This window comes from Meles meles, chromosome 11 (genome assembly GCF_922984935.1).
Source record: "Meles meles chromosome 11, mMelMel3.1 paternal haplotype, whole genome shotgun sequence".
In the NCBI taxonomy this organism is placed as follows: Eukaryota; Metazoa; Chordata; class Mammalia; order Carnivora; family Mustelidae; genus Meles; species Meles meles.
Genome location: NC_060076.1, coordinates 61,295,146 through 61,319,572, shown reverse-complemented (window position 1 = coordinate 61,319,572; position 24,427 = coordinate 61,295,146). Strand labels below are relative to the sequence as shown.

Here is a 24,427-nt window from a genome sequence, read left to right as displayed (position 1 = left end):
TCAAAAAGGGAATAGACTTCCTTGGGATGAAAGGAGTTGCCTATCCCCGGAGGGGAACAAACACTTTACATGGCACTAGAACCTGTACGTGGCCTCTTCTTGCCCTGGGAAAAATATGAGTCCTGGAGTTATGAGGAAAAAAAAAAGGAATATTCTCTTTATAATGGAACATATGTTCCCAAGCTAACATTGTTATTATTTCACTGACTGCCACTTGCAATTGCTTTGACTGCTTTTCTGATTCCACTTGTAAAACTGATCCCCTCAAAAAAGTAATGAAAGTCAGATGGGAACTACTGGCCTCCGAGATGAACACATGGATATGGAATACCACCAGCATTAGTGAAAGCCTTTTGAGTAAAAACCTAAATGCGCAGTTGGTTGTAACAGTATTCATCTATTATAGCTACTCAAGAAGCAGTTGGGGGTTCTGGCAGCCCTTTGTTGATAAAGATCCTATTCTTTCAGACACCAAATTACTGTAGATTCAAAAGGCAGTTTAAATAAAGTCCTCAGGAAAAAATAAATAAATAAATAAATAAAGTCCTCAGGTTATGGCCACTGGGAAGCACACACAACCTCATGTCCATAGGATTTGGTTCTGAGCCAACAATGAATCTATTTTTAATAAAGGAAAAGCCCACTTTCAAAATTTTAATTTAACAGTTAACAACATTAAAAAATTAATTAAAAAAAAAGGGTTCTGGCTAAAGGCATCCCTCAGCTACCAATATACAGAAAAGTTTTTTCCAAGCAAATTCAAAACAGAGAAATCTGGGTTAATGACTTAGAAAATCCATCAGCCTGGCATTGTGCCATTTCCCCCTTATGAATGATAATGATTATATCTGAATAATGTGTCAGAGAACAGAGGAGATGGGCTGGAGACTCAAATCCAAAAGAAGAGAATCAGCCCTGCCCAACTTTCTTATGTAAAATTTAATCATTTATTATGTAATGAATTGTTTGACATAGTGCTTAAGTTTGCATAATAAGTTATGATTTTTTTAGGGGTGGGGGAAGTTGAGGGGGGTGGGTTGCTATTCAATAATACTTGTTCTTCCCAGAGATAAAAATACAAAAAAATCTGCCTGAAAAATACGAGGCACTTGGGATCTGTACTGTATCACCAAATGCTTTAAGAATTTGGGACCTGATATTTTGAAAAGAAAGTTAAAAGGAAAAATTTCAGTACCTAGTGGAGTTAATTATTAGGCTAATGTTTACATCTTGAAGATAATGCTGAGGCTCCTTTTCTATTTTGACACTCATCTGTATGAGTGAAGGCCTCCTTCCAGGAAATCCCTTTATATGATCCAGCAAAAAGACATTCCAGGTAAGTTTTCTCCCATACAACCTTTACAAAATGGGGAAGTAACAGATGACTATGTACCTGTAGCTCTAAGATCTCATGCATCTGCATTTCATACAACCCAAACAATAAACTGTGTAGAAAGACAAATGTGAAAAGATTTTAGGAAGGGTGGTGGTTTGGCCTTTTAAAAACATTCACCACAGACTGGGAACTAAAGTTGAACAGAAGTGTGTTTCAAGTAGATGAGATCTTAGTTTTCGCTGTAGCATATTTAGAAAGATTTTTCAACCAGTCTTGTGAGAAAAACAACATGGTGACTTTCCAAGTGTTTTGGTGTCATGAAATGTTTCTTCAATAGCTCGTGATTATAATGTTTCTGCTGGCATGCTGAATCTACAAAACCCTTTCACTTTTTAGGGGGTGACCTTCCCCAAGTAATGTATATTTGTCTATTTAATTTTCAATTCTCTGCCTTATCCAGAAGATGATTTGCATCTGTTAATGCAACACTAATCAAAGTGCACTACTAATCCAAGAGAAGTGTGTGAGAATTAATTGAATTTCTCTGGGGTTATGATGGATGGAAATCTATGTTAACTTAACATGCAGTACTGAAAGAATATAGAATTAATATAAATTAGCTGATTGCTCTTAATTTTTAGTGTCAAGGAGACCTTTGTCCAATACTATGATAATTATGGTGCTAGTTGCTTTTTTTTTTTTTTTTGGGGGGGGGTGGGGATGCTTATTAAAACAATGAAAGCATAACATAAACAAAGATGTCATCTGCCTTTAGTTCACCATAAGCAAGTATCTTAGGTCTGGCCCTGCTGTAGGAATTTTCTCTCTTGGAGTCAGTTGGGTCTTAATGTCTTTATTCAATTGGGGAGGGGAGGCGAACCATAAGAGACTATGGACTCTGAAAAACAACCTGAGGGTTTTGAAGGGTCAGGGGTGGGAGGTTGGGGGAACAGGTGGTGGGTAATGGGGAGGGCACGTTTTGCATGGAGCACTGGGTGTTGTGCAAAAAGAATGAATACTGTTACACTGAAAAAATAAATAAAATAAAAAAAAAAGAATAGCTTATTACCTTTATAAAAGTAAGTTTCATGATTTCCCATGTACTACTTCATGTACTTTTCACTTACCAATAGTCATGTAAAAAGGTCCAAGACCCATAATTATCACTCTAATCTTATAAGTGAGAAAGGGGCTGAGGCTAGATCTTGAATTCATCTTACACCTCTATGCCCTTTTTCTGTGTTACAGTGTGTTTCATCAGGTAACAGACTATTCTTTCTTGTGGTGCATGCAAATATTACTTACAGGCTTATACTGGGTTTTGTGTTTGGGGCAAAGAAAACTTGGATCTATAAACACAAGTCTTTTAAGAACAACAGAGATTGTGATGAGATGAATGGTGGTAGAGCTGAGCTTCTATGTCCTTCATGTATGCATGAAGACAAGACACAGCAACAGCTATTTAAACAGAATTAGGACAGTTTTAGGTTCTCATTTCATTTGCTGGGAATTGCTGGTTATAGTTTTCAGTGGAAATTAAGTCTAGGCACAGAATTCAGGCTCTGCTGTTCTTTTAATTGTTTGCAAAGCTTTGGAAAAGTATCATGAATTCAATGTGCGAGGACAATGCCATTTTTCTTCACCAAAGCACAGGATTAATAGAATAGGGCTTCATGACATTGGTCCCACATGTGTTTGAATATTAAAAGAAAAAAAGGAATCCTTGGAAAGATGAAGCTACCCTGAAAGAATATTTGTGATGAATAGACAATTCTTCATGCTGAAGACATGACAGAGAAGACATAGACAATTCATGCTTTAAAACCTTGAAAGCATGTTGAACCGCCAGCGAATACATGATCTGAACTGTTTCATCATGACTGGGTTAAAATATTTTTTTATTCCTGTTAACTTGAGGAGGACTAATTGGGTCATATGGGCCAAAAAATAAGGGGTGCCTAGGTGGCTCAGCTGGTTTAAGTGTCTGACTCTTGATTTCATGTCAGGTTGTGATCTCAGGGGTGTGAGATCAAGCCCCATGTTGGTCTCTGGGCTGGACATGGAGCCTGCTTAAGATATTCTCTCTCTCCCTCTCCTTCTGTCCCCACTTAAAAACAAAACAAAACAAAACAAAAACACAAACACACAAAAACCCAACTTGCCTTGCTCTCAATTTTTCCAGTCAGGAGATAATTTGATTTGAAAAGACTTCTTTTGTTGAGGGGTGTTCATAATTATAAAAGTTTTATATAAGGCCTTATGTCCCAATATTAAGTGAAAAAGCAAGACCCCAAAGAGTACAGGAATTATTTTATTAATGTGAAATTAAGTAATTATAACAGATATGTCGGTACTTCTGTATCACTCCATTCTGTAGGAAGAGCCGCAACGTGCCTTTTAAAGACTTGAAACAATACTAAGCACTTGCTAAAAATTTAGAGAAATTGGCCAGGAACCCGGGACTTCTATCTAGGGCTGCCGGTAGTTTGCTCTTTGACATTTGGGCAGTTGTTCAACTTGTCCAGACCTCTGATTGCTTATCTGCTAAACAATGTGTGTTGGACAAATTGATTCCCTCGAGTCCTTTTGAGTTCTAAAATAAGATGTCTCTCTGTGGTATTCTTAACCTTCTTGGATTCAGAAATCTCTGTGATGTTATTTTAAGATGGAGGCTTTGTGTCTCTCAGATTAGGTAGGAACATGCTCTGATGCTCTTTCAAGCTGATTCCTATTGCTTCTATCTCTTCTGTGTTGAGATTAGGTTTTTTGGTGTGACTGATACTTCAATTCTTGATTAGAACAGGGTGGGGTAAAAAGCACACAAATTAAAAAACAAGGTGGGGGGGTGGGGCTAGACTGGTAGGTGGTCTATTCATGGAAAGTAGCTGTCCCTGGATTGTGGAGGTAAGAATGAAGAAGAGGCAGCATTATAGGGAAGGCAGAGTTCCTTCCCTGCTCCAGCAGACACACAGCAACTGTACCACAGAGCTGGAGATGGACCTTCAGCTGAGTGGCTGACTCTTTCCCGACCCACAGCATGGTACCAAAACCCAGATAGTCTTATTTCTTCTCACTACTACAAATCCTTAGTAGGGGAAAAACAAACAAACAAACAAACAAAAAAAACAACAAAAAAAAACACCTTTTTTGGTAAACCAGTTTATTCCCTGTTGTGAGACAGAAGTATTCAAGAGCCAATGGAGCACAAAAACTACCTTTTACTTAGTAAATAATGTCTCCTCCAGTTCAACAACCACACCTACACACCATCCCTAACAACAATGAATTGATTAAGACCCAGATTACAGTTTTTAGACCCACAATGCAGAAAAAATGTAAACTTTATTGCTGACACTGGCAAAACTAGAGAAAAAAGAAAAATGAAATCCAATAATACTTTACTAGTAAATTTATTTAATTTCAGATGACACAGGCCTTGTTTTGCCTTCACTTGTACCACGACAGCCACCCACAGCCACACCAGAACTAGCAAAATGAATGATGCTCTTGGCAATCCAGCAAAGAAAAGCAAATGCTTCTTGCAAAACGTACTGTGTATTATCTGACTCAGTGTCCCCAGAGGTACCAAGCATTAGCAAACTGCCTTCCATGCTTCTACAGTGCATATGAGAATTATTTTACAAGCATGCCATGTTCTGTGGGCTCCTCCTGACAATGAGTTAATGGGAGAATGGGTAATTTGGAAAGAGTTTATGAAGCCAGGCTCCATCCTCTCAAGGTTCTGAGTCTTCTTCCCCTTCATTTTCCATTCCCCAGTACTGCTAATGCTGAAGAGGCTGGGTTATGAGAGTAGTCACAGAGGAGGATGTGGGTGATTGAATTGTCATTGAATGCATTCCAAGGTTAGCTATGCATGTTGGGAATTATCAGTACCTGCGATGGAGGGGACTCATTTCTAGTTAGGGAGCACTCTGCCCTGAAATAAAGCAAAGCTTGGGCCAGTACAGCATCACAGAGTTTTGGTCAATTATATTTATATTAATAAGGATTAAATTATTATATTGCTTTATTTAACATAGTCTGAATCAAAGCTGAATATGGCAAAAGGAGCTCTGTCTGTAGGAAACTTGCAGAGCCCCAGTTTCCTCACAGATCCTAAAATATGAGCAGCATTTTCATTATGTCCTTACCCAACACCCTGTGAAAATCTAATGACTCAATGCATTTGAAACTTCTAAAATACCAGTGGATTTGAAACGTCTAAAATACCAGTATTTTATGATCAGTATAATAAACAGTAATGAAATAAGACTACTTCTTCCTAAATACTCTACTGATGAAAAGCTATTCCACATCTGGAAGGCCCCTTTCCATTTTCTATTAAAAAAAAAAATAATGGAGAGGACAAAAATAATTGTTTTATGACTTTCCAGCAATATACAACCTGTGATTACATTTTGACAACAGAACCACAGCACAGATGATGTAGGTTTCTCTACAGCCTGAGCAATGAAGTGTAGATTCATTAGCATAATCTTCAGAGCCGTACAATAAAAATGGAAAAAAAAATTCCCAATAACTAAACTAAAGACAATGGAGAGAAAAATAAACTTATGGCCCTTTTTGATTTTACTTTTGATTGGCTTCCTGAAAACAGAGTAAAGAAGAAAACCAACACAGCTAGCCATCTCTCAGCTTTTTTTTTTTTTTCTCTTTTCCAGATAAGAAGCACAAGGACAGGCTGAGGTAGGAACTGGGGAGTAACTGATCTCCTCTTCACACCACTTGCTTGGCTATACACAAGAGAAAGATGTCATTTAAATAGCTCTCATTAGTCTTTAGGCAGGTTGCAAGCTCCTTGTGAATTTGCTCCAAGTTTCCAAAGGGTACGTCCTATCTAGCTCCCTATTTAAGACAAATTAAGCTATAAAAATGTGTGCCCTGCTCCTCAAAAAGAATGCTTTTAGTAAAAAAAAATAAAATAAAAATACCACCCTGTAATAAGAGGATTAAACTTTGTCATGCCTGTAAACAATTAACTTGAGAAGTGAAGGACTCGAAATATTAAAAAAAAAAAAATACAACTGCTAAATCAATGACTGATGTTCTGAGCAACCTGAGGAAAATAAACTCAACCAATAGTTAGTTGGATGAGATTTAGACCAGTTTTTGTTTTTTCTTAGATAGGACATACAGTCTAACAAAATTCCTTTGCTAATTTAAATAGAATTTCAGGAGCAAAATGAAACAAACAGCAGGTGCCCACAAATTAGTCATTAGTGTCTAATTAGTGGAGGAAGGGAGGAGAAGAGGAGAGTAGAAAGAGGAAAGGAGAGGGAGAGAGAGACTGGGAAAGTACAAGAACCAAGAGGGAGGAAAAAGAATTATATTTATTGAACTGATGTGAGAAATAGCACATGGCAGCTATTAAAGGGATTTGTTGCTCAGAAAAATAATTTAAGTTCTTTGATGTTAGAGTTTCACATGGAACATTTATACTTATAATAATATAATTCACATTTTATTAGAAAATGTTGGGCAGATTGTATTAACTTATTTCCCAGTGTTTTTGTTTGTTTTGTTTTTACTTATTGAAAAAAAAATCAGGTGATTCTAGAAAGAAGCAGTTAACTCACAGCACAGGAATGATGTGAATGGAACAATACATTATCACGTGCTGACAGCTGTGTTAAACGCATCAGTAACCACTGAACAGTGCAGTAAAGAAGCCAAGGCACGACTTAAATGGCAAGCACTAGCGTGGTGGTAAAAGCTGAATCAACAATACAGGGGAATACCCGTAGTTTCTTCTCTTTACTTCTAAAAAAATATTATTTATCTTAGGGGCAGTGATTCCCTGGGAGTCACTTTCTCATTTGAAAGGTGCTAAATTGCCCATCTCACAAACAGTCAAGTTGTTGTAACATCAGCTATATTATTTACAGTTAGATTTTTTTGAATTGCTCATATTATGTAAATCAAACAGATGATGCATTTTGTATTTCCATTTAAACGAACATATCCTCCCCCTGCTGAAATTTGTAATGTTATTATGGGTCTGGTTTCCATTTATCAAGCACCAATATACATATTTTTTTCTTCACAGAGTACTCCAACTACATGCAGTTTTCTCATTTGGATATTATTAGTTTTTCCATAGATCATATACAAAAGAAATCCCATCTGAGGACAAAAGGGCATATTGATAGTAATAATAGAATTCATAAGAACACCACTGATAATTTCCATAGTTTCCGATATTTATTAGGCATTTTCTTTGTGTAAGACACTCTCCCAAACCTTCATATGTATTAATTCAGTAAACTGTTGTAATTGTTCTAGGAAGTAGGTGCTATTTTTTAATCCTGTGGCACAGATGAGGAAACTGAGGCACAAAATCTTCAGAAGCAAGAAGAGTCTAGGATGATTTAATAGAAAAGTCCTTGAGAAGTGTATGGGCCCTTGCAAGGATGTATCCATTAAAGAGAAAAAGTGAATACATCTATTTATGTTTTGAACTTTAATACAGTCCCCCAAACCAGAAACAATTTCACGATGCTTCTCTTATTAAATTAATAAGCACTAGTGTCACAGAGTGCATATGACACAATGTGGGCTATTCTTTATCATTTCTCTCTCTCTTTTTTTTTTTTATTAAGAGAAAGAGAGCACAAGTGTGGGATTAAGAGAGGGGTGGAGGGAAAGAGAGAATGTCAATCAGACTTCCTGCTGAGTGCAGAGCTGGCCTCCAGCCTGGCTCAGTCTCACAACCCTGAGATCAAGACCTGGGACGAAATGCAGAGTCAGATACTTAAATAACTGAGCCAGCCAGGCACTCCTATCCTTTGTCATTTGTAACTCTTTCATAGATAAAACCATTTAAATCTGGCTTGGTAGAAGAGACACACAGAGGCTAATGGTTCTATTTGGCGTGAACCCTCTAGCTTAAATGTGGGGTTTTTGTTTGTTCGTTTGTTTGCTTTAGAATAAAAAATCTCTTAATGTCCAAGATTCAATATTTATCTAGGAAATATTGCTTAGTATTTATTGATTTCTAGATTTAGAATCAACTTTCAGAATTTTAGGTAGAGCAGGAAAGGTCTTACACATCTTCGTTCTGCTCTCTTAACAGAACTAAACACACTAAGTCAGAGGTTTTTAAATTGACAGATGGGCTTACAAAAAACTTCTGTGTACTCGAACTCTCTGAAATTAGTGTACAAATAAATTGGGTAAGTGCCCTTTGTTTTCAAGTGGGGTTTAAAATGCTTGTCAGATTCTAAAAAGGATCTAGCTTCCTCAAAGGGTTAATTTTAACCTAGTATTTAGTTTCAAGTCTTCGGTCTTCTTATTCAATGTTCTTTTTTTTTTTTTTTTTAATTTTTTTTTCCATTTTATTTATTTTTTCAGCGTAACAGTATTCATTCTTTTTGCACAACACCCAGTGCTCCATGCAAAACGTGCCCTCCCCATTACCCACCACCTGTTCCCCCAACCTCCCACCCCTGACCCTTCAAAACCCTCAGGTTGTTTTTCAGAGTCCATAGTCTTATTCAATGTTCTTTTTAACAGAACTTTAAAAATAATATTAAACAAGCAAAAAAATCTATTTATATGTCATTATAAAAGCATTTATATGTCATTTATTCTTTGGAAAACTTCACTTTGACTAGAGTCTAAGAACACAGTTGAAGACTTCTAGTTCTCAGATTTCTGACATGAGTGTTTGAAAATGTATATTGCAAAAATTCCTAGACAATCTCCCCAGCCAAGAACCCATCATTTTTGAATTAGGTATGACATATACAGGCACAGTCATTATGAATTCAAAAGCTGCTATAGTTCTGAGTGGCTAGTTCGAGAGAATTACAATCTTGAGTCTGACAGACTTGTATTAGAATTTTGGCTCTGCCACTAACGACTAGCTACTAATTATAAACAAGTCACTTGAATTTTAGAAGTTTAACAGTACTAGATTTTGAGGTCATTCTGAACATTATAGATAAAATCCATCCATGAATTCACATATGATATAAAATCTATGACATGATACCCAACACACCATAGGTACCCAGATAATTATTCTAATTTCTTGACTTTCTTGTTGACATAAAAAGTTGGGTTTTATTTTTTAGTAAAAAATGGATGGGTTTTAGTCCTGGTCAACAATGTTTTAAAAATTCCATTTAAATATGGCTTTTAAAGTGAAGTGTTAATTATGATCCTACTAATAGCAATGGAATACTGGCAGCAATGAACAGTAATTACATTTTATGGGGATAATACTTTTTTTTTTTAAATCTAGGACTGAAATAATTAGATTGAAGTTACACTAGTTACAAGACATTACAATAAATACTCTGCTACTAACTGATATTCCTGGTTTTATAAGGAGTTGAAGATACATACAAAGATACCGAGGTAAGTAGATCACCTTTGGAATCAGTTAGAGATAGACGTACTTGACCTTACTTCTGCAACTACAGGGCTCTAATGTATTTGGATCACTGATGATTTCCCATATCGTGTCATTGCTTCAGGTTATTTATGCCATAAAATAGGAAATTAAATACTAAAATACAGTTTTGTATTATTTATAGGTTAGCCCAATGATAAAATGGATTTATAGGCAAAATTATAAATGTGGACATTTGGATTCAAACTATGACTTAGAGACACATCGTCTATCAGTAGGAAAGCAGTGTGAATGAGGTGAGCTCATGCAAGCATGAGCTGAGGAATCAGAAGAGCTCACTTCCAACTTGAGCTCTATTACTTATATATAACTCTGTATATATATATATACACACACATATATAGTAAAATAATATATATACATAATATATATACACATATATATAGTGAAATAATGTAGTGTATACAGTAAATGATATAATTGATGAGATAGATATACAGAGTTAATTTGTAGAAGTCAAATATAAAAGAGATTCCACTCATATGTGGAATTTAAAAAATAAAACAAATGAATAAAACAAAAAGTAGAACCAGATCTATAAACACAGAGAACAAACTGGTGGTTTCCAAAGGGAAGGGGGGTTAAGAGCATGAGCAAAAATGGGTGAACGGGAGTGGGAGATACAGGTTTCCAGTTATGGGATTAAGTAAGTCATGGGAATAAAGGACACAGCAAAGGGAATATGGTCAGTGACATTTTTTTTTTTAAAGATTTTATTTATTTATTTGACAGACAGAGATCACAAGTAGGCAGAGGCAGGCAGAGAGAGAGAGACGGGGGAAAGCAGGCTCCCTGCTGAGCAGAGAGCCCCACGTGGGGCTCGATCCCAGGACCCTGGGATCATGACCCGAGCTGAAGGCAGAAGCCTTAACCCACTGAGCCACCCAGGCGCCCCGGTCAGTGACATTTTAATAGCATTTTATGGGGAGAGATAGAGGCTACACTTGTGGTGAGCTCAGCATAACTTACAGAGAAATTGAATCAGTTGCATAAGATTTATGTTGTATACTGAAAACTAATAAAACACTGTATGTCAACTACACTCAAATTAAAAAATTAAAACAAAAATAAAGTTTTCAGCTGAGGAATTGACACTCAGAGAAGATGAGGTTAAGTGACAGAGCTTTGACCCAAACCTGGATTTCCTCGCTTTTCTCATCTTTTGGCTTATCCATTTCTTTTTTCCTACTTTAGTAAAACTAATGAGGAACTCTGGATTTTATAAGATTAGACAAATTATATATTATTTTAGGTATGTATAAATATTAGTTTCCATTTAGTCTTTGACAGTATTTACTTAAACCAGAAAAATAAATCCTATCATCTCTCTTCCTCAGGAATTACTGATGTCTCTTAAGGACAGCTTAAACATGGAGGGGCTGTCAACAGTAACTGGACTGTTCAAAAATTTAATTGTGTTTCCATACCTTTTGCTCTATAATTCAACAATTGTAAGCATTCCTGCAGTTGGAACTCTCTTGAATTTATTCTACATTTTCCCCTGCATAAATAAAATGACTGTGATTTGGAAATGTGTCATGAAATATCACTATTTTCACAGAATTCAATAAGCACACTCATGCTGACACACAATTTTCCATTCTTTAGTTTATTTCCCCTGCCATTGCTCAGCGGAGGTAGTATAAAGGTTTTGCTCTAGGAAAAAAAGATAAAGATAATACGAATCACTGTGGCAACTTCCAGTTTTTCTTTATCGTCTGTCAGGCCACTCTGCAAAGTAAACATGAAGAGGGGCCAGCACCACTGAGAGAACAGCAGCAGAAATGTCCAAACTAAAACCTTCCACTGAAGTCTTTTAAGTTATCACTACAGGTGGAACCCGAAACAACCATGTTAAATTTTCTAAATTGTGCATAAAGTCTCTTAACATTTAAATCCTCTTGAAAAATCTGGCTCTGTGTTATTAAAGCTTCCTTTATGCAAGAAGCCCCAGTTAGAGGTTCTGTGGTTACTATTCCTGTTGCCAGCATTCCTTTTCCAAGCTTAAGATATAGGATGATCATTTACCCCCTTAAATATCTGCTGAGTAGGGCTTAGTCTAAGATAAAACGCTGTTCATGGTTGTAATCTAGATTAAAGCTCTCTATATAGCCCATAAACTTCAATTAAATGCTTCTAACCTTTTGCATAAGACTTAAAATTGAAAGACTTTGCTTTCTAGGTCAGCTCTAGATTTAGGGTATATTTGTGAGCATAGAGCTATAAAAAGGCAGGTTTTAGTTTGATTCAAGCGCTTTTACTTTTATACTGTAAAAATAGCATAGGAATGAAATGTACATCATTTCCATCTACCATAATAAAGGGACAAGGAGGAATATTCTTTGTCCTTTGACATACTTTACTGTTAAGATGGTGGAAAATAACAGGTTAAGGAAAATAATGATAAAGTGGGCAAAAGTACAGGCATGTAGTAATACTGAATGACCTAATTCCAAGTGGAAACAATGCTACAATATAGCAAAGGCAGACTGACAAGTTCTCCAGCCAAGATCATGCCAAATAGGTTTTAAGTTTACATTCATTTAATTTTTATAGTTTACCTATTTCAGTAATGGAAAAAAGATTTCTCTCTTCCACTTGTGACTTGGTTTAGTTTCTTATTAACTATGGAGTTGATTTAAGAGGCTTGAGACAAAAAATTGCTGGTTTTGTTTTTTGTTTTTTGTTTTTTACATTTTAAAGTGAGATGCAAAGATAAAATGTAAATGCTTATATGCTAATCCTCCACATATACCAATTACAGTTTTCAAACAGGACTTGAAGCAATGACCTGTGTGACACCATTCTACTTGAAGAACCAGCATTGATGAAATTTTGACAAACCTGATCAATTTTTTCCCATATGGAAAAAGGCTAACTCTTGAACTCCTAGTATCTTCAGTAGCCTCAAAAAGGAACTGTAACATTTTCCAAATGTAAAATTGATTGTGAGAACATTACAAAATATATCTATGCTACATAATACCTTTTTGAAGAAAGGGGAGGGTAGAGGTATGGCCTTGCTCAAATGCTGAAAGATAGTTCCTCTCCCAAAACTGGAAATAAATGTATTGGTTGCCTTGGGTGATTACTGGGGAGGTCTTTAAGCAGTGTCTCACTTTCAAATTAATTTTGGGTACTAAACGAAGAAGGTAGGACTTGTAGGGCCTGGTCAGAGTTATGAGAAAAAGTTATGTAGGCATCATAGATTTGGGAAGCAGAAAAAGAGAAAGATACTTGAACAACTGAAGATGATGTTCGAACCGCCAGGTTCTAAGAAGGACTGGGTCTGAAACTGGTATTATTTAATGTTTAATAAAACATCTGGAAGAGGGTAAGTGGTGAACTTTCAAGTATGAATTCAGGCCACAGAGCTTTTCTAAAGGATGCCAATGAGAATGATGTGGTATGTGGTAGTTGGTGGTCCAGGTTAGCCATTATGACAGAAGAAAGGATTTAAGTGACATGGTAAACTCTTTTCTAAGGACAGAAATGTGCTACCATAGCCAAAAGAAACTAACAAAATGCTGAGTGTTGAACATGAGCTCCTAATTGATTTTAATATGCCATGTGAAGGGATTTATTGCTGGAAGGGGATGAATGGAAAATACTCTCCTCATGAACCCTTAGAAGAAGCTAGGTGTATTAGAAGTGTAATCCTCATCTTTTAGGAGCAACCATTCCCTCTGGAATGCACACCTTGCTACAATTGTGAGAGACAGATTACCAAGCAGTCTACAAATTAGCTGTACCAGACATTTCCAATATGCTTAATTTTAATTAATCACTACACCATCAACTCCTAACCTTTAGACTGTCCCTACTGGCTATCCAGATTTACTTATAAACAGGTCCCCTTACCCTCATTTAAAAGTAACAGTCAATGAGGGGTGCCTGGGTGGCTCAGTGGGTTAAAGCCTCTGCCTTCGGCTCAGGTCATGATCTCAAGGTCCTGGGATCGAGCCCCACATCGGGCTCTCTGCTCAGCAGGGAGCCTGCTTCTGCCCTCTCTCTGCCTGCCTCTCTGTCTACTTGTGACCTCTGTCTGGCAAATAAATAAATAAAATCTTAAAAAAAAAATAACAGTCAATGATTATATTCTGGTAATCACCTGTTTGTTTATAACCATCAGCAACCATCAGTAAAATGGACAACCTTGATTTTCTTCCCCTCCATAAGCATCAACTACATTATGAAATCTTTCACCTAGAGCCAAGCCAAGAATGTAATGAGAGATGCTTCTGTGTAATATAGTATTGGGGATTTCGTGTGCCCATTTATAGTATATTTATATGAGAAAGAAAATGTGAGAACAAATGATACCTGAATCTTAATTAACTATTTCCATAGATAGCAAAAAGCCTAGCTAGAACTGTATTTTCAAGCAAACCCTTAAACTCATGAAAACATTTATTCATGAAAATAAAAGTATAAACAATGTCTGAATGTCCTTACCTTCTATTGCTGATAGGAGAACCCGGGAATGATCATATGCGATTACATTTGCATATCTATTCTTTGGTTTGTTTACTTCCAAGTTCGAATGTTCCCATGTGAACTGCTGGCCAGGGTCAATTGACTTTCAAAGAAAAACAGCACATACACAAAATCAATACCTGATAACACGGATTAGAGGCATTTATCCCAAGTAAGAAACATGATTTAAAAAGAAAAGTCTGAAGCCATACTTCATCAAAGAGGACCTTAGCTATGAAGCTGAACACTACTATAACCAGCAAAACATGAAATGATTAATCATAGTAAAAAACAGTGATAGTCACCAACATTGATTCAAATGAACAAAAAATCAATATAGATGTTCTGTGAATATTGGAAAGGCAGGGTTTTTTAAATTGTTTTACTTTTCCATTTCCTTCTCTGCAGCTATAGTTTACAAGTTATCTAGTTCAATATTCCTTCTGGTTCTGCGAACATTATTTTATCTTGATTATTCTCCCTACCCTTTCCTGTCAGGACCCAACCTCAGCCTTCAAATTTACTGGTCATTCACTGGCTTCATTGGGCACAGGCTTTGCTATTCTTTCTTCATTTACAGTTTACAACTTGAGGGCAACTTAAAATTGTGCCTGTTTCTCCATAACACACTATGACTAGTATCACAAGGTAATTTGTACAATTCAAATAGTTAAGAAAAATGGTAAAGAAGGGAAGTTGGTTATATCTAATAATCATCTTCAAATATCAATTTATGAACCAGTGCACATAGGATCTACTTGCTTTTCTATTTATTTCCTATTTGTTGTTATATGTTACATTTACAAAATTTCTTTTTTTCTATTTTAAACTTATTTTTTCTGATTTTTAATGACTTTTCTTGATACCTTCATTCAAACTATTATTCAATAACCTAAAATAAATATTGCACAGATATAAAATAATATATGTAATTTTATAGGTAAAGCAGAACCATTATTTTGAGACTGAATTCCAGATTTGATTACAAAACTTGGAGGGATTTCTTAATTTCCTGCAATTTTATGGAAATCAATATATCTTTTCTTTGATCATAGGACACTGACACTTTCTAAAGACATAATTTCATGGTATATGGAAACATGAGTTCATTAATTACATAAACATGATTTGAAATGATTAAAGTCAAGTTTTCAAAAATAATGATAAATTGGGTTTATATACAAGTAAAATTCTTTAAAAAAGTAGACACTAGGTTACATTAATAGAATTTTTAGCAGTAATTTTTGATCCCAGGCATTTACCATGCTTGAACGTGTATATGTAGAACTGGAAAGTAAAACATATCCAACAGTTATTACAATATTAAAGACGTGTATATTTGGTGTTTAATAGGGATAGTAAAACTCACAAGTGTAAAGAGTCAACCTATTAACCTCCATGAATATCCTCCAAACATACTAAAATTCTCAGCAGGATAGACTGCAGTCTCTAATTTACTAAAGATTATAAAACCCCTTTTCTTTTCTTAGTCTATGGTAAGCTATATATAAATAGTCATCATTGAACAATATTTAGCAAAATAATTATCCATGCTTCAGAGTCTAAAGAATAATAAAATTAGGGGTCTTTCTAGTTTTTTCTTCCAGGGAAGCTCAGCATCTCCCTTGCAGAGTGGACTTCTGTCCAAGTATCTGGTGATCTGAAACATGCAGGTGACTGGGTGGAAGCCTTAAGTCAACCTTGAACCTTCTCCGTACAAAGCAGCTTTATTTGGTGAGCAGGCATTACCTTAAAATTTTCTTAAATTGGCCCCAAATCTACCAGTTTACCACCACTCCCTCAATCCAATCCTTCAGTTATCTGATGTCTGCTTGAACTCTCCATTTGAACTCTCACTCTAACGCACTCTTCACACCAAAGTAACATTCCTGAAACTCAGCTCTGGACAGGTTCGGTTCCTGCTTAAGAACTTCCACCGGCTCGGAGTGACCTACAGCTTAGATTCTAAAGTCCTTAGCCACAGTCCTACCTATGCACCTTTAGTTATCTTTGCATCTACAAAGACGGCTCAATAAATTATGGTTCAACAGATTTCCTTAAATGAATTGAAATGATGAATAAATGTTGTCGAGAACAGTTCATAAAGAGAAATTGTGGAGTAATTCTTCCATGTAACATGGGAGTTAAACAATAGACTCTGGAAACTGCAAGGTATAGTGCACTAAAACTGATGCTTTAGCACTCATTATCATATGGTTTAATAGTAAAGTATGTGACCCTGAAATTATAACTACCAATGATACTCCACTTTACACTGAGGAGTACTGCTGAGTACATAAGCTTCTTACACATTCTTCTGTAAAATATCCCAAGAGCTCCTAGGCTCACTGATGTACAGCGCTTTAGTGGAAGATATTACTTCCTTTGATGTCCTTGTTCTTCAGACTAAGATCACTCACAGATGTGTAAAGTGGCATGCATTTAATTAGACTAATGAAATTGCATCTCTTAACACAGACACTGTTAATTCATGTCCATTTCCACTCTCGCCACATATCCCCAGCCTTCTGAATGCTTGATTTGATACTTTCATTGAAGAGTTTAAAAACCAGTCATGGAAACATGAGTTTTATGTCACATGTGTTAATATGTTTAGGCTTAAAGGATGACCCATGAGAAGACCTCTAAGTAACAGGATAATTATAGTAGCTGCTGGGTCATGCAGTATCCTCTTTAATTTTCACAAATGTTATGAGGTATGTATTGTTATTTTCCAAGACAAGGAAATTGAAGTAAAGAAAGATTAACTCAATAAATCTTACTATGGGTCTTCTCTCTGGCAGCCATCATGTGATTTGGTGGTTAAGTAATTCGCTCATACAGCTAGATTCATACATTCTCCCTAAAACCCAGGTCCGTGTGATTTCAAAAGCCCAGCTGACCATTAACAGCTGGTAATTACCAAGGCATGAGGCTACCTATCCTGAAGGCCACTGAAAAAGGAGGAAGCCCAACATGTAAAACACACTTAAACATAGCTATCCTTTATCTTGCCAGTCCAAAAGCTTTTTCTTCCCAACTGATCATCCTCTGTCATTCTGGGGCAATTACATAAGAAATCAAGTTTTAGAAATGAGGTTGGCTTCACATGAATGATGAAACAGATGGGTTGCAGTTTACATTTATACTCATTTTACATGGATCAAACAAACATTGATTAAATAATGCTTAACTGTCTTTGTGCAACACATACTCATCTATCTGTATCTACCTGTCTGACCAAACGTTTAACTATACACAGCATAGGTCATTATTTTGGAACTTGTCAGAAAGTTGAGAGCAGTAAACTCAGTAAGGAATAACAGCTACTGAAAGTAGGAGAGGTATAAGATGACCTTTTCTACTGTGAAAAAATAAAACTGGTTGAAGAAAATCAAATTTCAATTGTCCATGTTAATGAGGCAAAGGTATCATGGATGAATAAGAGCTTAATTCTCAAAACACACTTTTTAAAAAAAAGATTTATTCATTTATTTGTGTGTGTGTGTGAGAGAGAAAGATGAAGAGAGAGAGAGAGAAAGAGAGAGAGAGAGAGAACATGCATTAGCAGGAGGGGCAGGGAGAGAGAACCTTAAGCAGATGCCCTGCTGAGCACAGATCCCAATGAGGGGCTCGATCTCCCAATCCTGAGATTATGACCTAAGCCTAAACCAAGACTCAGATGCTTAACCAACTTCTTCTGTGTTTTTACAGTTATTTGTTTGTTTGCTTGCTTGTTTGTTTTTTTGTGCAGGTGCTGGTGCAGTTGCTTTTCCTCTTTGTGTTCTGGTATCTCTTGCTGAGATCCTCTTAAGGAAGAATCAAATGGCCAACATAGAGAAAGAAGAACACAGGTCTGGAGAAGTTGAGTTCCACTCTAATCTCGTATTTTGGCCAACCCAACATGACCATGCATCTTCCTACTATCAAGTTGAGCTGATACCACCCAAACACTATTCAAAATGCAATAAGCACCTTTTTCCTAGTAGATTCAATTTCTTCCTACTTTTGGCATTTGGTTTTCCTAAGCCTGACTCTCGGATATCTCTTCTTATCCTTTCAGCTGTATATATCCAAACAACTTTTGGTAAGATATCCCTTTCCTTCCCAGAACTCAATCCCAAATTCTACCCTCACAAGCTAGAATCCTGTTCAGGTTTTCTGTAGCTGCCCTGGAGGAAAGTTTGCAAGTTAGAAATAAAGCAAGCTAGATATATTCAACCCAAATTTGATTAATAGAATTTTAAAAAATAAGCTAGATGGCATTTGTACATTGCATTGTCACAGAATTCATAAACAAGAATACTACTTCCTTATGTTTCCTTCTGTTTCAACACAGTCCTTGAATGTACTGGATAAAGAGTATGTAGCACCTAAACTTTCCAGAAATATCAAAACATGTTACTTTGTTTTCCTATCTGCACAGGTGGCACATGACACAACCCCAATACCTGCCACTTAATCATTCTAATTTTTTAATATTAATTAATTAATTTATTTTTTCAGCATAACAGTATTCATTGTTTTTGCACAACACCCAGTGCTCCATGCAATATGTGCCCTCCCTATTACCCACCACCTGGTTCCCCAACCTCCCACCCCCGCCCCTTCAAAACCCTCACGTTGTTTTTCAGAGTCCATAGTCTCTTATGGTTCGCCTCCCCTTCCAATTTCCCTCAACTTCCTTCTCCTCTCCATCTCCCAATGTCCTCCATATCATTTGTGATGCTCCACAAATAAGTGAAACCATATGATACTTGACTCTCTCTGCTTGACTTATTTCACTCAGCATAATCACTTCCAGTCCCGTCCATGTTGCAACAAAAGTTGGGTATTCGTCCTTTCTTTTCTTTCTTTCTTTTTTTTTTTAATAAACATATAATGTATTTTTATCCCCAGGGGTACAGGTCTGTGAATCGCCAGGTTTACACACTTCACAGCACTCACCATAGCACATACCCTCCCCAATGTCCATAACCCCCTCCCCCTCTCCCAACCCCACCTTCCCCCAGCAACCCCCAGTTTGTTTTGTGAGATTAAGAGTCCTTTATGGTTTGTCTCCCTCCCATCCAGATCTTCAACTCAATGGCTTTGCCGTATTGAGAATGTGACCACAGAAAAAACTCCCTATAATTTAAAGAAGAAAAGGAAAATATTGAGTAGTCAGCTGTTAATATTAAATACTTTGCATTTATGTATCTTTAACTTGATGGTCTGAAAATTCTAATTTTTTAACCAACTAGAACTTTGTCTTAAAATAGGTAAGTGGAAAAAATAGGTAAATGGAAAAATAAGCTATATATATATATATATGGCATACTTATAATTCTGAACCATATTCTTGATAAAATGCCAGATTTAAAATATATATTTATATATTTAGGGGATGTCTGAGTGGCTCAGTCGGTTGAGCAGCTGCCTTCAGCTCAGGTCATGATCCCAGAATCCTGGGATCGAGTCCCACATCAGTCTCCTTGCTCCACAGGGAGCCTGCTTCTCCTTCTGCCTCTGCCTGCCATTCTGCCTGCCTGTACTCTCTCTCTGACAAATAAATAAATAAAATCTTAAAAAAATATATAAAATAAAATATATATTTATATCCAATAGTTATAATAACACATATCACATCTACTGTTTTCTTTGTGCTTCGCATATGTTAACTAATTTTATCTTCACAAAGAACCTAGAAGTACCATTATTATCACCATTCTGCAAGTGAGGAAACTGAGATGCAGAGAAATTAAAAAACTTTCTCAGGGAAAAAACTTTCTCAGGGTCAAACAACTGGTAAGCTCTGTTGCAGGTCCAGGTATTCTGGACCGCAGTCTGAATGCCTGGCTGCCATATTATGCTTTTTCTCTGGCCAAGTTTGAGAAGATTTCTTGATTGTTTTACATAGGTCTTCCCATTATTCTCTTGAAACACGAGAGGTTTGGAAACAAAAATCTCTATGGTGCTTCTAATTTATACTTATAATTTTTTTTTTTTAATTTGACAGAGAGAAATCACAACTAGGCAGAGAGGCAGGCAGAGAGAGAGGAGGAAGCAGGCTCCCTGCGGAGCAGAGAGCCCGATGTGGGGCTCGATCCCAGGACCCTGGGATCATGACCTGAGCTGAAGGCAGAGGCTTTAACCCACTGAGCCACCCAGGCACCCTATACTTATAATTTTAAACTCAAGAGTGCTCATAAATTTGCACATCACACTACAGTCACTGTGTAAAATTACATCCAGTGACTGAAGTTTTTGGTAAAGCTAAAGCCATCAACTTAAAGCAAAATCCTTTCAATATGGTTCTGCAAAATTTCAACTTCTCTACCAAGAAGAAAAATATAATTCATATGTGCAAACTCCCTACAGTACTAGTTGTTCTGTGTCCCATTTCTCTTCACTCTACTAAGAGAAAAACCTCAAATTATTCCCTTTAGAAACTCATCAAAGAGAAACCACAAAAAAGCTGTATCCTGTTTTTTTGTGTTTTAAAACAACTAACAAAAATTTAATTATATAGAAGGAATAGACCAGCTACTTGACTAGGCAAACTATGGGTCAGACTAACCATCCTTTTTACTGGGAATTGAACTTTTTTTTTTTTTTCCATTTTATTTATTTTTTCAGCGTAACAGTATTCATTCTTTTTGCACAACACCCAGTGCTCCATGCAAAACGTGCCCTCCCCATTACCCACCACCTGTTCCCCCAACCTCCCACCCCTGACCCATCAAAACCCTCAGGTTGCCCCAACCTCCCACCCCTGACCCTTCAAAACCCTCAGGTTGCCCCAACCTCCCACCCCTGACCCTTCAAAACCCTCAGGTTGTTTTTCAGAGTCCATAGTCTCTTATGGTTCGCCTTGCCTCCGGGAATTGAACTTTTAATGACCTTAACCTCTAGATAAACACTATCGTTCCACAGAGTTCCTAATGAGTAGGCTCATTTACTCCTTAGTGTGGTTTGCACCCACATACTTTCAAACCGTTTTTGAGGTTTAGAAAAGCAGTTTGCCATTGACTGTATTTCTGCAATGAAGCCTTTTAAAATTCTCATTCATTCATATTCTTTCTCTCCAAGATTGAAAATGGTAAATTAATATGTATCCATTTGAAAAAGACCCACGTTTGCATAGTTGAGAAGGGCTATATTTTGCACAATTAGCAAAGGCCTGCAATTGGCATAATGAGTACTTTCTTCAAAGAGAAGAACATGCCTTTAGTTGAATCCGATGATGCTTTTAGAAGTAGAATGTGAGGAAGGAGTGGAAAGTAGGATCATGAGCAAAGTTTGGAGGTCAGAGCCTGAGTCCCAGGTGCTGGCTTTCTCTTTGCCCATGGTTAGCTTTGGCACTCTGATTGCTCTGTTCCCTTTTTTTCTGTTAATGGCTTCCCAGTGTCAGGTTGGTGCCCTCATCTTCTCTCTTCTCCTTTACCAAATTAGTTACCAAAACTTCCCAAGTCTTTTTCTATAAAAATATCTCTGGGAGGGAGACAAACCATAAATGACTCTTAATCTCACAAAACAAACTGGGGGTTGCTGAGGGGAGGTGGGATTGGGAGAGGGGGAGCGGGCTATGGACATTGGGGAGGGGAGGCGAACCATAAGAGACTATGGACTCTGAAAAACAACCTGAGGGTTTTGAAGGGTCAGGGGTGGGAGGTTGGGGGAACAGGTGGTGGGTGATGGGGAGGGCACGTTTTGCATGGAGCACTGGGTGTTGTGCAAAAAGAATGAATACTGTTACGCTGAAAAAATTAATAAAAAGGGAAAAAAAAAATATCTCTGGGGGGCACTTGGGTGGCTCAGTGGGTTAAAGCCTCTGCCTTCGGCTCAGGTTATGGTCCCAGAGTTCTGGGATCAAGCCCCGCATCAGGCTCTCTGCTCAGTGGGGAGCCTGCTTCCTCCTCTCTCTCTACCTGCCTCTCTGCCTACTTGTGATCTCTCTCTCCGTGTCAAATAAATAAATAAAATCTTAAAAAAAAAAAAAAAGTATCTCTGGTTTAGGCCACAATTAGAATCCAAAGGACTGAAATAGGGACTTTTCAAAACTCTCAGTGTTAACTAATGAATACATATGGGAGTTCTCCATATTTAAGTGGAAAGATTAACAATTTATAAATGTACAGTGCTTGCAAAGGCATTAAGATATTTCAATCAGGTATTTTTATATACAATAGTTTTTTTCTTCAAATAAGTGATAAAATTATATCAGCTTATCTATTGTCTAGTGGTTTGATTTGCAACCCCAATTATAATATATTATGTAACAAATAGTTACAGAGAAGTATCTGAAGTAATAATTTATTTACATTAGAATTGATATGTAGATAGTGAAATAAGTCAATCGGAGAAAGACAATCATATGATCTCTCTGATATGAGGACGTGGAGATGCAACATGGGGGATTAGGGGGGTAGGAGAAGAATAAATGAAACAAGATGGGATTGGGAAGGAGACAAACCATAAGTGACTTTTAATCTCACAAAACAAACTGAGGGTTGCTGGAGGGAGAGGGGGTTGGGACAGGGGGAGTGGAGTTATGGACATTGGGGAGGGTATGTGCTATGGTGAGTGCTGTGAAGTGTGTAAACCTGGAGATTCACAGACCTCTACCCCTGGGGATAAAAATATATTATATGTTTATAAAAAAATAAAAAATAGATAAAAATTTAAAAAAAAAGAATTGATATGTAGAGAAGCAAAAAAGAGACTCTATAGTCATTGTAAACCAGTCAGCCATATGAGATGAGTAAATATCTGAGGCAACCAGTTGATGAACACTTTTTTTTCCTAAACGATATCTTGGCACTAAGAATGAGTTAGCTTATCTCTTTAAGAATTCTATTTACTCCTAGAAGTATAGTTAACTTTGTCCTTATTTATCATAAATTCAAAAATGACAAAAAACAATAATGCAACAACATCAACAAACATTAGATTCTTTTTCAATTCAGTAGGACAATGCTATGTGATCTCTGGAATGCAGAGAAGCTATTTTACTACTTTCTATGTGTGACTGGAAAAAAACTATTTTTGACAGAGCTTTTCAAACGAGAGTTCAGAATAGAACATACAACTTTGAGATCTGAAGATTTAAAAGCCCAGATTTTTTATTATACTCTCCTTTTTAATGTACCTCAACATTTTCCTAGATAGTACTGAATGTAGAAAAGAAAAATTCCTATTTCCCAAAGGCAATGTTCTAGAAGAATGATGGCAGTGATAACTTGAATCCCAATGTTTCAGTTTTTTGCTATTTATCTCCTCTATTGAATTAAAGTACATAATAAGAAAGTGATATATAGAATTATAGCTGATGTTCCTAAAGACTAGAGCTTTATGGATAATCATTTTTACAAATATAATTCACAGACTAGGATTTCTGATGTTATTTGGTAAAGCAAAAAGAATTAAAAATTTTCCAGACAGTTTGGGGCAAGAAAATGTTATTAAAATTTTATTAAACTGCTCTGATTAAGGAGATAAAGTTGATTGAATTGATAGAAAGTAATTACAGTGTTTATAAAAAGAACTGTGTATAGGTAACAAATAAAATTATCTATTGATTGCAATCTATGCACAGCATTAAGCTGAATAAATTCACAGTGGCATCCTTTCTTTCCTGTGAACAACAGGGCACTAGATTCTGGCTCCAAATTAACAAGATGAATGCATTAATTCCTCACCACTCTGTAAATGCTGCCACATTTGTATTGACCCAAAAGTATTATGTAAAATAATACATATAAAACACGTGATGCAAAGTTCTTGGTTAAAGAATGGTGGGTGTTTTTCTTTTCCTGTCTTCATCCACTGACTTGTGTTAGAACATCCTGATTTAAGACAATCTCAGTGTCCAAGGAATGTCTGCTTTCTCCCTGATCTCCCTGATGCTAAGTGAATCAATTTCCTTTGACAATGAAGCATAAAACTGACACAATTGTCAGTTAATTTAGGCAAAGAAATATACTTCTGCCCTGCCACTTGTTATGTAACAATATGTTCATCTATATAGTTTGGAGACTGATCCACTTTTCTGGGATAGATAACAACACCACCACCACCACCAGAACACAAATAACCACATATATTTCTTGGTTTTCTATTTCATTTGAGACCTGACCATTCAGAAATACAGTGAAAAAGTATATTCAAAAGAAAAACTAACTGAGGTCCCTGGGTGG

At 36.5% G+C, this 24,427-nt stretch overlaps 1 protein-coding gene across 49 annotated transcripts in view; it reads right to left on the bottom strand.

Moving 5' to 3' along the window:
• The window catches only part of PTPRD (protein tyrosine phosphatase receptor type D), a 2,308,694-nt gene that overhangs the window by 68,734 nt on the left and 2,215,533 nt on the right, over nucleotides 1-24,427 (bottom strand). For all 49 annotated transcript variants that reach the window (XM_046022098.1, XM_046022091.1, XM_046022095.1 and 46 more), the window contains one exon: nucleotides 14,229-14,352. In XM_046022098.1, coding sequence (XP_045878054.1) covers nucleotides 14,229-14,352 — 124 coding nt within the window. The remainder of the gene's footprint in view (nucleotides 1-14,228; nucleotides 14,353-24,427) is intronic.